The sequence below is a fragment of the Poecilia mexicana genome, unplaced genomic scaffold, assembly GCF_051168715.1.
Source record: "Poecilia mexicana isolate PSO_F unplaced genomic scaffold, ASM5116871v1 scaffold_21, whole genome shotgun sequence".
Classification (NCBI taxonomy): Eukaryota; Metazoa; Chordata; class Actinopteri; order Cyprinodontiformes; family Poeciliidae; genus Poecilia; species Poecilia mexicana.
The window spans coordinates 2,797,426-2,810,946 of NW_028263390.1; the positions used below are offsets into that span (position 1 = coordinate 2,797,426).

At 39.2% G+C, this 13,521-nt stretch overlaps 1 protein-coding gene across 1 annotated transcript; it reads right to left on the reverse strand.

Moving 5' to 3' along the window:
- Nucleotides 1-39: 39 nt before the first annotated feature.
- Nucleotides 40-12,766, reverse strand: katna1 (katanin p60 (ATPase containing) subunit A 1). Its single transcript, XM_088001683.1, has 11 exons — nt 12,603-12,766; nt 11,138-11,300; nt 10,176-10,315; nt 7,654-7,855; nt 7,392-7,489; nt 7,030-7,135; nt 5,385-5,543; nt 5,151-5,277; nt 4,863-4,997; nt 4,121-4,247; nt 40-585 (listed from the first exon to the last, which is right to left on the reverse strand). The coding sequence occupies exons 2-11, from the start codon at nt 11,297-11,299 to the stop codon at nt 387-389; spliced, it is 1,455 nt and encodes a 484-aa protein (XP_087857809.1). The 5' UTR covers nt 11,300; nt 12,603-12,766; the 3' UTR covers nt 40-386.
- Between the last annotated feature and the right edge of the window lie 755 nt (nt 12,767-13,521).

A 13,521-nucleotide genomic window follows, 5' to 3' on the forward strand; every position in this document is an offset into this window, starting at 1 on the left:
CCACAGAGCCACAGTCAGAGAAAATGACTTGAGTGGCTCTTTGATTTAATTGAACAAGTAACTTTATTTATACAAATATCTTTAGTGTTGCTTTTATAGAAATGTAAATTGTTCAAAAGACCAAAAAAAAAAAAAAAAGTTGGTCTCAAAACATCAATTGGAATTAAAAGTAAGTGAATGACTTCTGATTGGCTGCTAACTCCCTGACAGACGACATCATGAACAGTTTTTGCTACAGAACATGTTACTGTTTCAGATTGAACATTATGTACAAAACAAGTGCAGCAATACTTCCCATTCTAAACATCCACCCACATCACTCTGCACACAAACAGCTCAGCCAAACTCATGCTAAAACATCTTTAAATGTTCGGTTTGATTTCTTCTCAGCACGATCCAAATTCCTCAATCCAGCTGGCGTACTTCTCCAGGTCAGCAGCTGACACAGATTTGGAGACTTTCTTCAGAGCCGACTCAAAGTCCTCCATGGTGGTTGGCATGTGCATCTCATCCCGTGACAGGTTCCGGATCTCCTCTGGGGTGAGACCCTCGATCCGTCGCCTCATGGCCATCAGGGAGGCGTCTCTAATGCGGCAAACAGGAAAAATCAGAAAAAAAACTTTCAAAGCTGTAGGGCTGTTGTAAACGAATATTTTAGTAATCGAGTAATCTATCGATTATTCTTACGATTAATCGAGTAATCGGATAAAAAAAAATTCTAAAATGAAATATTGGTAAATCTGGCATAATACCGGTGTTACTATCAGATATCAATATCAGTCCAATTTTTCATATTTGAGCATCCCTAACAGTTGCTTTTTTGTAGTTTAGAAAACTAACCTGTAACAATAATAGCTCACTTTCTAAGTTAACCAGAAGAAAAGTTATAGAAAAATCTGAAATTATATTGAATTTAATAACAAAGAGGCAGGCTCACAAATATGCTTATAAAAAATGTCTACAATCCAGCTTTTAGTTTATGTATTCATCTTCAGTGAGTTTAATAGATTAATTAAACTCACCTTGCCACCTAACCTGTCACGCTTTGGGTTTGAAAATACGGGAAATGCCGCCTGGAGTGGGAGGAGAGGGCGAATGAACGAACATGGGGTGGAGGGGAGGAAATAGACCAGCGGACTGACGAACCGTTAGACCCATAGACATAATATAAGCATAGACGCCTCATGGACCGCTCCGGCGCAGGAAATACGGCGGCCATCTTGGAGCGGTATACCCTCCTACTTTGCTCAATCAAAACAACAGAAGATGCCTCAGCACTGAGGGATATTGTTGTTCTGATCGATGGATTATTGATGTGAGGGCTCCACAGACAACATTTCACAAGTAAGAAGGACATGTTATTGTGTATATATTGTGATTAGAATATTACTTTACTGTATTTATGTCCACCGGTGAGATACCAGCTAATATTAGCTACAGTGCTTGGTGTAATATGGGTTCAGCCCCGCTATGAAGGCTAACTGAGATTCCGTAAATCTAAAAAAAATTAATTATTCTCTAAAATTGACTTAGATTATCTGACACAGGGCCTATATTAGAAAGGAAACAATATAACACATATTATAAAACTTATATTATGTGTTATAACATTCACCGGCAAACTTTTTACACAGGTGGTAAAGACTATTTATATTCTTTCACTCTGTCAAAAGTAAGATACATCCTAAATCTTCCGTTTTTGTTTCGAAAATTTCCTAAAGATACGATGTGAGGAAGAAGAGGGAGATATCTATAAAGAGAGACGGATTCACTGCAGCACGGATGAATCTCACATTGGATTTTGGACTCGTCGGCTGAAAAAAAAAAAAAAAAAAAAAAAAAAAAAAAAAAAAAAATTATATATATATATATATATATATATATATATATACACACACACACACATGTATATACTGCTCAAAAAAAATAAAGGGAACATTCCACTTAAATTTTGTGTGTGGCTCCAAATCCAGGCCTCCATTGGTTAATAAATTTGATTTCCATTGATGATTTTTGTGTGATTTTGTTGTCAGCACATTCAACTTTGTACAGAACAAAGTATTCAATGAGAATATTTCATTCATTCAGATCTAGGATGTGTTATTTGAGTGTTCCCTTTATTTTTTTTAGCAGTGTATATATAATTCAGTATTAATCATTATTTATTTGTGCCATTATTAATTTTTATTTATTAGTGTTTGTATAGTTATATAAAATATGTATTGATATTACTAAATAATTTATTAAATAAATTATGAACGGGTGTGTGCTTTGTAATATGCTCATCATACATCGATATCAGAATATTCCATTCCTATTCTATTGTTATAGCCACTAAGCATATTTAAATATGATGAACTATGTATTAAAAACATACTTAAAAATACAATTGTTTATAAATGTTGCTTTGATAGATGTTTGAATATGGTTTCCAGTAACAAAAAAGTGTGTTATGATCGATTTAAATGCGCTGATACGTCATTGTGCTGCTAAACACATAACGCTGAGTGGAGTGGAGTACCGCTCCAAGATGGCCGCCCTAAATCTCGTCAGCGACAATAGGCGAGAGCGGTCCATGAGGCGTCTATCCTTATATTATGTCTATGGTTAGACCGGGGGACGAACACGGGGGGAAGCAATACGGGATATTTACGACACCTTCACCGGTCACACTCAGAAACTCATCTACCAGCCATGTACGATGCGCTCCGCCACCCGTTTCTTCAGACCGGGATATGAAATTTATTGTGCGGTTCGTCGGTAAAGCTACATTTACACGGTAAGCATCAGCTACTCAGCCGCCCGCCCTGTTCAGGCTATCCGCTCACCTCAGCGCTCTTCCCGCCGTTAGCTTTCAACCAGCAGCCCCGGAGGAGAAATGCTGCCGTACTCCAGGCATCCCCCCAGTCATTTTAAGGATGCTTATTGGTTCCCCAAAAACGATAAAAAGTCGGGCATTATCATCAATCAATAAAATCCCCACGGGCCAATCTTGAAGATTGGACTTTATGCCGCTGAGACTTAGCTTTTGTCAACAACTCAGAGGCGGAAGTGAGAGCTCCGCGCAACGCAAATGAAGTCCCGGCCGGAACACGGTGCGCTAACTAATAAAACATAAATTAACGAAGCTTCGAGGCAGGTAAATTTTCCTCGAGGAATTTTAGTAATCGAGGTACTCGAATCATTCGAGGAATCGTTTCAGCCCTACAAAGCTGTCTTTACATGCTCAGAGGAGTTCAGTCACTTCTGAACCCTCTCACATCAACTTTAATAAAAGTGCCAACACACTGACATTTGTAAGATGTATCTGGCAAAGTTAGAGAAAAACTGTTTCATACCAAGCCCATCTTTATGTTTACTAGTGTGTGTGTATTTAGAAGCGTCATTCATTGTGTGTTTTAGCAGTTCTCACCCTGTAAAGACCATTTTTTCAACAAATACAACATTGTGTGGACCCACTGCTCTGTATGGGTTCAAAGGTCAAGCCCCTTAAGAAGTAGTGCTGTTTCTGGGTTAGGCTAATGACTGATGCAGGCTTTCTGCAGGTTTCACCAACTCAAATTTTAAAAGCCTTTTTGAATGGAATTTAAGGCCTGTGTTGCTTCAGAAATGTACAAAAGAAAGAAAAATCACAAATACATTCATCATGTGGGTTAGCAACAGAGGTTAGCTAAAACAAACATTGTCCAATTAACTGTTGATAAATTGAATGTAAATATGCTAGCTAGCTTTACTGTTGTAGGGTGTATTAGCAGCTAGTTAGCGGTAGCTTCAACTGGCCTGAGTCACAGAGCACTGTAAAGATGTGCGCAACAGTAAAGTCCCATGAGAAAAAAAAAAGAAAAATTACATTAAATATGAGAATAAATAGTTATATCACAACAAAAATTAAGATCTGTTATTAAATGCATTTAGGGTCAACTCTTTTTTTTCTCCAATGAATTTAAGACATTTTAAGGATGCAAGGTCACTCTGTAAGATATAAACAGATTTGTTTGGGGCAATGGCCAAGGTTAGGCTATAGAAATGAATGGAAGTCAATACCAAGTCCTCTTGAAGACAAAGCAGTGATTGTGTGTGTGTGTGTGTGTGTGTGTGTGTGTGTGTGTCTGTGTCTGACCTGCACACGTTAGTGATGTCAGCTCCGGAGTATCCCTCCAGCTGCTCCGCGATCTTGTCCAGGTCTACGTCACTGGCCAGCTCCAGCTCCTTCAGGTTGATCCGGAGCAGCTCCACCCGCCCCTTTACTGCAAATAAAGGAACAAAATTCAATACAATTACACACACAAAGTTATATTCCTACCCATTATTATTCCTAACCCTAACTAAAACTAAATTCATACCTTAACTCTAAACCTCTGACCCTAAACAAGGGGGTCCACTGTATTAGGTCCAGGAAGACTCACTGGTCTTCCTGGTTGGTAAATATGCCAAAAATGGTCCTAAGAAGAATAGCTAGTACACACCAAACAGCTGAGCAATATTCCAATTAGTAGTTTCTATCAACACAAATAAAACACAGCTTCCCCCGCCCCAAATCTGCATTTTGTAGTGAAAAGGTAAAAAGGTCAGGGCTCAGTGTTCCCATTGGCCAACAGCTGCAGCAGGAGACTCTGGAATGCTGTTATCCAGTTCCCTGGAAGCTGCAGGTGTTTTTCCCAGCTGAGAAACTACAGGTGAGTTCCACACAGGAGAAACACATACATCATACATTGACCAAAACATGGCAGAGTAACAGTGCACCGGTTTCCCTGTTCCAGCTGATACAGCCAACACTAATGACCATGAATAGTTTTGCGGTGTGCAATTGTCCATTTCCTCTAAATGTGTTGGGAGAAAACGAGAGGCTGTGTGGAGTTTACTGGAAGGCAGAGGGATGTAGATCCTCTTCTCCAGCCGCCTCCTCAGGGCCTCGTCAATGTCCCAGGGGAAGTTGGTGGCTGCCAGCACCATCACCATCTTGGATGGGTCATCGTTCTCTGAAGCCCCGCCCACCCCTGCACATATAACAGAAGAAGCAACAGAGGGTTAAACATTCTAACTAGACCTGCTTTAATCATTCAACCACAAATGAACAGTTTCATGTTTTAGGCTCTACATGAACAGGAAACTGTGCAGTTATCACCCAACACCTCTGAGTGCCTCCATACCATCCATCTGGACCAGCAGCTCTGCCTTCACCCTCCTGCTGGCCTCATGCTCCTCTGAGGTTCCTCTGCGGCTGCACATCGAGTCGATTTCATCGATGAAGATGGTGGTGGGAGCGTAGTGGCGCGCCTGCAAACATGGACGACAGGGAGCGGTGGAGTCAAGCATGAGGTGTTTCTGTTCAGGAACAACAGCTGTGAGTGTTAAATGACAGACTGGATGGAAGGTGAGCGCACCATTTCAAACAGAAGGCGAACCAGCTTCTCTGACTCTCCTCGGTACTTGGAGGTCAGCGTGGACGAAGACACGTTGAAGAAAGTAGTCCTGCATTCCGTAGCGACGGCCTTGGCCAGCAGAGTCTTCCCCGTGCCTGGAGGGCCCACCATGAGAACACCCTGAGGAGGAGGCAGCCAATCACAGCACAGGATGACGGAGCCACTCAGCGTGTTCATGCTCTGCTGTCTACTAAAGACATTTTGGAAGGAACAGCTCACTCTGGGACATGAAACGGTTTCCATAGTGACATTTCTCTGGCTGTTTTTGCTGAAGTGGTCTAGAAACATGGCTGACCATCAGGGAGCATGTTCCCCATACTTCCTGTCTAACAGCAGAGCTGTTCAGAAATCGCATCCCTTGCCATTTCCTTTGATAAAAACCAGAAGTAACATGAATTATGATGCATAACACTGAACCAATATTCATCAACTTTCATAAGTCAGGTCTCATCTCAGTCTTTAAATGATTGTTGTATTAAGAAAGTTATTCCAATCTTCAGCTTCACCTGCTGCATTATAAAAATCTGATCCGTTTCATGCAGTTTGGGTTAACTGCCGTTTCTTAGCAACAGATCAATCTAATTGATGAATGGCTACAACCAGAACAAATGTCTCTGTAAAACAAGCTGTAGGATAAAGTTGTTTTCAAAATGGCTTTAAAGAGAATAAAAGTGAGTAAATCTCACATTCAGCTTCTATGTACCGCTAATCTGGAACAAACTTCCAGAAAACTGAAAAACAGCCGAAACAATGAGTTCATTTAAATCAAAGCTAAAATCCCATCTGGTTAGAGCTGCTTTGAACCAGAATTACTGGAACATTGACTGACACATCATACATAAGGTGTGTTGATGAACACTTGAGAAATTCAATGTGCTATTCAAATAAACTTGACTGATTTCTCCATTCAGCTTCAGCTTATTAAAAAAAAAAAAAATCTATGAACAATATCTGGACTGAGGCGTTTCCTCTGATGTTCAGAGAATATTTACTGCAGTTTGTCACTAATGATGCTCACCTGTTTCCATTGACCGTAGAATTAAGCATATAGGAATTAAATACATTTGCTTAATAGAAAAAAAAAAAAAAAAAAAAAAAAAAAATCATGTTTTTTCCATAAAATGTTTTGGGGCCAGAATGAGGTGAATTTTCAGCCATATCAAAATTATAATTATTTTGTGAAACTGCAACGGAAACACATTTTTCACTGTTACTACTGACAAACACGACAGCAGGAAGTGGTAGGATGATGATATATTTTAATGACGAGCGTTAAAAAGCTCATTCACATGTGATTTTAATTTTTTCTTATTTAATAGAAATAAGAAATGATACATCTGTGAAAATTATGTTTTTTCTGAACATTGGTGAGATACTAAAAGTTTTGTACTCAGTTGTGATGACCTCACTGACATCACTTTGAATCCAATTCAAATCACTTCCACAGAATCGGCACCATGCAGCTCAGCTCTGCTGACTTTTCCTACTAGGACTTTATTTGCTTTGTAGAAATATAATTTCTAGCAAACAATGACTGATGGAGAACAACTGAGACATTTATTTATAATTTTTTGTCTGATGATGAATAATGAAAATCAGTGTGTACCTTCCATGGTCTCCTGATGCCTTTGAAGAAAGCAGGCATCCACATTGGCAGCACCACCGCTTCTTTCAGCAGTTTCTTGGCATCTTCCAAATCTGCAATGTCGTCCCTAAGAAACGTGCAAATATCAAAAGAAATGCATGTCTGACAGAACAAGCAGAGTGAAGTTAAACAACATGGATGCAACAAGTTCATAGAAGCAGCAAGATGGAGTCTGGATGAATAAACCACTTGTCCAGAACAAATTCCTGCCATTCAGATCAGAGCCTGAGATCTTGATCATCAGCTTAACTGATCTGGCCAGAAGAGACAGAGTTCTGTTCAGATCCAGGTCCAAAACTAAAGCCATCCTTCACACTGCTCACCATCTCACATTGGGGTTCTGAGATATAATGTCCCTCTCCAGGGCTTCCACCAGGTCTTTGTCATATCCTGTCCCGTCAAACTTTTTCACCTCTTTCTCCTGCAGGTGGAAAAGAAAACATGTTTACTCAGCAGAACGCTCCTGACCTGAAGGAGAACTGGAATAACAAGCTGCGAACAAACCAGCAGGAAGACTGTTTGATCAGGAATGCAAACAGAGAATATGAAAGTTATTGTTTAGGACTGAAAGCAGCAGCTCATCACCTTGTCATCCTTGGTTTTGCTGCCAGCCTCCTTCACCTCTTTTGATTCCTTCTTTTCTTTGGCCTTGGCGGCTCGGCCCCCGGCCCCGTTGGCCCCCCGCTGGGACTGCTTCTGGTGGGGCCTCACGGCAGCGCTCAGCCGGTGGTTGGAGGGTTTGCTCTCCTTATGAAAGTTGGAGCGCCTGACGGGGCCAGGAGAGAGTCTGGGACAGCAGGACAGAGACATTACAGAGGCAGCAGAGAGGATCATGGGAACTCTGGAGGAACTGTAGAGGTCCACAGATCAGCTAGTCATGCACTCAAATGCCCATAATGCACTGCACTGTACTGACAGATTGGCAGGAATCTGAATTAATAGCAATTAATATCATCACAATATTCATTCTATGATGAAAAACTGACTTTACTGTCTGCAAGAGTCTCAATTAAAAAGGTAAAAAAAAAAAAAGGGATGAAATTAAAAAAAAACCTGTACACACATTTGGGAGCATAAATAAAGTAAAATAAAAGGAATATGCATAAAATGTAAAAAGTAAACATTAACACAGTTTTTAACTTATTTTTATAACATTTCTGCTGTTAATGCACATCTGTTTTTGCCTGCACTAATATAATGTTTTGTAAATGTGTCTGTTGCATTTCTTAAAACTTAATGCACATTAACATTATGTGCATTTTGATAAAGTTCTACTCAGTTGAACATCCCTTGGATCAGGATTATGGAACTTCTAACAACTGGACAGTATCTTTGTTATAATATTGCACAGTATATTATTATTATTACTATTATTAATAAATTGATTTTATCGTTAAATTGAATTCTCTGTTCTTGAAAATTTCATTTGTGGGAAATCTGGATTTCTTTTCCCACCAATGCTCTCCTTGTGTTTCCATGGTGCAGAGTGATGTCAGTATGTGCAGGGCGGCCATCTTGTTTGACAAGCGTGTTTCAGAGCTTCCATCTACTTGGACTTTGCATATTAGGGCCAGGCTATGATTTATTTATTCATTTTAACTATGAGAATAAAAAGTCATAATATCAGTGTAGAATTGTAATATTAGAAGAATAAAGTAGGAATTTTATGGAGAACAAAAATAATAAAAACTGAAAATGAGGAATGTTGAGCATCTTGCAAAGTTAGACTTGTTTCAGTTTTACAGATGAGGAAATACTTCATCTTAACACAGTAGCATCAAATTTAGGGCTGAAACGATTACTAAAATTCCTCGAGGAAAATTTACCTGCCTCGAAGCTTCGTTAATTTATGTTTTATTAGTTAGCGCACCGTGTTCCGGCCGGGACTTCATTTGCGTTGCGCGGAGCTCTCACTTCCGCCTCTGAGTTGTTGACAAAAGCTAAGTCTCAGCGGCATAAAGTCCAATCTTCAAGATTGGCCCGTGGGGATTTTATTGATTGATGATAATGCCCGACTTTTTATCGTTTTTGGGGAACCAATAAGCATCCTTAAAATGACTGGGGGATGCCTGGAGTACGGCAGCATTTCTCCTCCGGGGCTGCTGGTTGAAAGCGAACGGCGGGAAGAGCGCTGAGGTGAGCGGATAGACTGAACAGGGCGGGCGGCTGAGTAGCTGATGCTTACCGTGTAAATGTAGCTTTACCGACGAACCGCACAATAAATTTCATATCCCGGCCTGAAGAAACGGGTGGCGGAGCGCATCGTACATGGCTGGTAGATGAGTTTCTGAGTGTGACCAGTGAAGGTGTCGTAAATATCCCGTATTGCTTCCCCCCGTGTTCGTCCCCCGGTCTAACGGTTCGTCAGTCCGCTGGTCTATTTCCTCCCCTCCACCCCATCTTACGTTCTTCATTCGCCCTCTCCTCCCACTCCAGGCGGCATTTCCCGTATTTTCAAACCCAAAGCGTGACAGGTTAGGTGGCAAGGTGAGTTTAATTAATCTATTAAACTCACTGAAGATGAATACATAAACTAAAAGCTGGATTGTAGACATTTTTTATAAGCATATTTGTGAGCCTGCCTCTTTGTTATTAAATTCAATATAATTTCAGATTTTTCTATAACTTTTCTTCTGGTTAACTTAGAAAGTGAGCTATTATTGTTACAGGTTAGTTTTCTAAACTACAAAAAAGCAACTGTTAGGGATGCTCAAATATGAAAAATTGGACTGATATTGATATCTGATAGTAACACCGGTATTATGCCAGATTTACCAATATTTCATTTTATAATTTTTTTTATCTGATTACTCGATTAATCGTAAGAATAATTGATAGATTACTCGATTACTAAAATATTCGTTTACAACAGCCCTAATCAAATTACTATCAGCAGCATGACTTAGAAATGAAGAAAAACTAAATCCAAAAGGGACACAGAAACAGTTTGAAATGAACAGAGCAGCAGTGAAAGGAGCTCCAACAGGAACTGAAGGCCCTAATCTCCATCATATGACTGCAACTGGATTATTGTGAACAAAGATTGTTACTCAGGCGCTCAACACACAGCTAAAAATACAAACTGTGTTACTGAGAGAATGGAATACCTTGGTTCCACATGTGCTGGCCTCATTTCAAAGTCGTCATGGTTGGAGGGTTTAGCAGGCGCCGTGTCCAGCTGAAAGCTTTGCAGAGTGGACATGATGTCCTGAACCTGCCGGCTCTCTTCGTTGATTTCTTGCCACAGCTGAGAAACGGAGACGGAGATGAGATGAGTCTGGATTGTTCCCTGGTAGATGTACTAATCGGACTTTAAATAGCCACTAAAGACATGGAGATGTTCTCTGGAGGTTCTACTAGGAAAATCCTATTTGTTCTGAAATGTTTTAAGACATAAAACAAGAACAAAAATGTTCTGCAGGTTCATTTTGTACCCAGCAGAAAATGAAGGAATGATGATTTACAAGCAGGATTTTTAACTAAAATGTTTGATTGATCTGTCACTAGATTTTCCATGGTGTATAGTTTGAAATTAAAGAAAAACTATGAAATAAGAGAGAAAGATTTATTTAAAGGTCAGGATGAACAGTTCTTCAGTTCGAGGGATTCAGGCGTTTTTCACTCTTTAAATAAAAAAAGTATTTAAGCCATTTGCTAAACAAATACAATAATGTCTGATTATGTTTACTTTCATAAGGTTGTCTACAGACTTAGCTGGAGTTCTTTGGAGTTATGTTTTCGAAAAAATATGCAGGAAAAAATGTGACGATGCTTTATGTATCACAAAGTGAAGGTAGAAAGAGCTACACTTTTCTCAGTCTACACTTTTCGTTCTTGCCATCGACAGGAATCTAAATATTCTTTATCTATTTCTGTACTAGTGTTGTCTTGTGTTTTCAGCAATGTGTTTTTTTTCCCCTTTTTTGATTTGTATATGACCAAAAATAAATATTATTATTAAAGCTGGTTCCATCAGACCAGTCAATCCCCAACAACAGGGGATCAAGTGAAGCTTGACCAACAATATTCCAGTCTGTCCAGTTGATGTGTTTGTGGTCAGAGGGTTTACCTGCTGCCATCGCTGATGAACGCCGCCGTCCCTTACAGTGTACATGTAGTTCTTGATCTGGTCCAGCAGGCCGTGGTACAGAACACTGGCTGAGCTGTAGTTCCCCAGTAGAGCGTATTCCCGTGCCAGCTTCACATTCTCACTGATCTCCCGTAGACTCATCCTGCAGCAGAAGCAGAGGCTGCTCATCACCTTACTTTGTATTATATTGTCTTCTACAACACATACATACACGCACATGCGCGTGTGTATGACCTAAAGCTATGGCACTGACAAAGTTCCACAAGTAGCTATAGGTTCAAAGTCATAATACTTTCCAAACCTCAGAATGAAAACCTTTACATCTGTAGCACCATGTACATAAACATCAAGGAATCTCAATTTTCATACATTTTAACTTTTTAAAAACATGCTCAACTTCACAAAAGTATAATTAAGTAATAATCTGGAAATTAGGGCTTGGATAAGTAAAAAGTATTTCATCCTAAAAATTTTAAACATGAACATCTATGGCTAAAGGTAAGAGAAAATGTAATGTGCTGCAGGTATATGTGAATATAAGGTTAGAAAATTTGAGCACTGAACTTCAATGACATATCAAAACATGTTTTTAGAAGTTATATTTATTTTATTCTACATGATTTTGTTCATATTTACCAAATGTGATGTTATAATTCAGGATAGCATTTTCAAGGCAATCAAATGAAATTCCATAATGTACAAAATCTGATAGAAAAGAAAAATTAACAAATGTGACAGAATCAGACAGATGTCAACTATGTGTTTAAAGACACATTGCAGGACAAGCATGTGCTTGTATGATTTTACCAATCAATTATTTACATTAATCATAATAAACCTGTATTAGACCTCAGGTAGGGGACAGGATGTTACCAAATCTCCCTTCCAAGGTTTCATTCAGGGCTGTAGAAGAATCAGGCCACACCAACAAATGCCCAAAAACGTCAACTTAAATTGGTTTTGTGATGGGTAGAAAATTGTTGGCCATAATTTTAATGAAGATAACATAATTTATTTATTTTTATACAAAGTGAGTAGGCGCCTCAAAGAATTCATAAGTGTATTGGCATATTCCATTTTTATCCTTAGTTACAAAAAAGGCTCCAATATCCCCGAGACCTCCCTACGTTCCTGTTGTTTTTCCACATTAAGAGACAAGTGGACAAGGTTAGTTGTGTCCTCAGGCCAGCCTCGCCCAGCAGAGGAGTGTTTGTGGCTAAATACGAGCAGAGCCAAAAGAGACAGGATGGGAAGTCTCCACGAAGAACAGTCAGCTTGTTAGAAGAAACACTAGCAAGGCTGTGAGTGAAGTCTTGATGTTAATCACAACCAACTGCAGCTCACTTCAAAATAACCAAACTCGCCTTCTCCTGTACTACAAACTAAACTACTTTAAAAAAACTCGCTGAGTACCGACCCAAACAACCATAAAGAGTCCACAAACCTGCTCCTAGAGAATTTTCTACTTCACTTTCCTCATGGACGCGCAGCCTCTCCGTTCTGGAGGTTGGAAACACTTCTCTGAAGCAGCTAAATTGCTCGAGACGTTTATAGCTCACTTCATCACGGAAGTCAGTCACGGTACACGTTCCTCTGCGTTCAAACTCAGCCGAAGTTTGGACTTCCGTTCTTGACTTTCAAAATAAAACAAGATACTAGAGGATTCCTAATTTATTCCCAGTGTCCTGTCCTGTGGCAAACAGACATCTAATTGATAAAGGAATCATCAAAGCAACGGCGGCCTAAAAGGACAAATGTAGATAGTAAGAAAAAAGTTAATTCCCCCCGAAATTTTGAGACACATATGTGCCATGTAAAAATATTGAATTTTAAAAATATATAATTTCATAATTTGAGAAATGTTTGTGCACTGCAAATCATTAATGTATTTTCTGTCAATCATTAATGTAGGTTTGAAAAAAATAATTTGATCACATTTCGTTCATATTTTAACAAAATAAACATTGAAAAAAATGTTATACCCTTCCCTTCCTAATCTTTTAGTCATCAAAGCAGTCAAACCCTTGAAACAGCTGAGCAGCTCTTCATGTTCCATTTATCTTTGGGATTGGAAAACCTCCTTGCCACCACCCTAATCTTTATCTCTCTCCTTTATATTTAAGCTGGAACTCGAAACCACTCCTGAACATTCATATTACTTTCGAGAACATGTGTTAGAGAAAATAAAAGATTACCATAAAGTAGGCCCGTCACAATAAATCAATCAGTCGGATGATAAATTAAAGCAAGCTCAATTTCCATTTGCCTGATTTATCATTTTTCTCTTTTCTCTATGCCAAAAACTGAACAAACGTCTCCAATGTGGTGCTTTGGCCTTAACTAGCTCTTGTTTTTTTAAAAAT

Bases quoted from the DNA above. Each gene is read 5' to 3' on its own strand.
- katna1 (XM_088001683.1), bottom strand. From the start codon at position 11,299: ATGAGTCTACGGGAGATCAGTGAGAATGTGAAGCTGGCACGGGAATAC. The intron at 7,856-10,175 runs GTATTCCATTCT...CTGCTGTCCCAG, and splicing joins CCAGCACATGTGGAACCAAG to ACTCTCTCCTGGCCCCGTCA. The intron at 4,998-5,150 runs GTATGGAGGCAC...TTATATGTGCAG, and splicing joins GCTGCTGGTCCAGATGGATG to GGGTGGGCGGGGCTTCAGAG.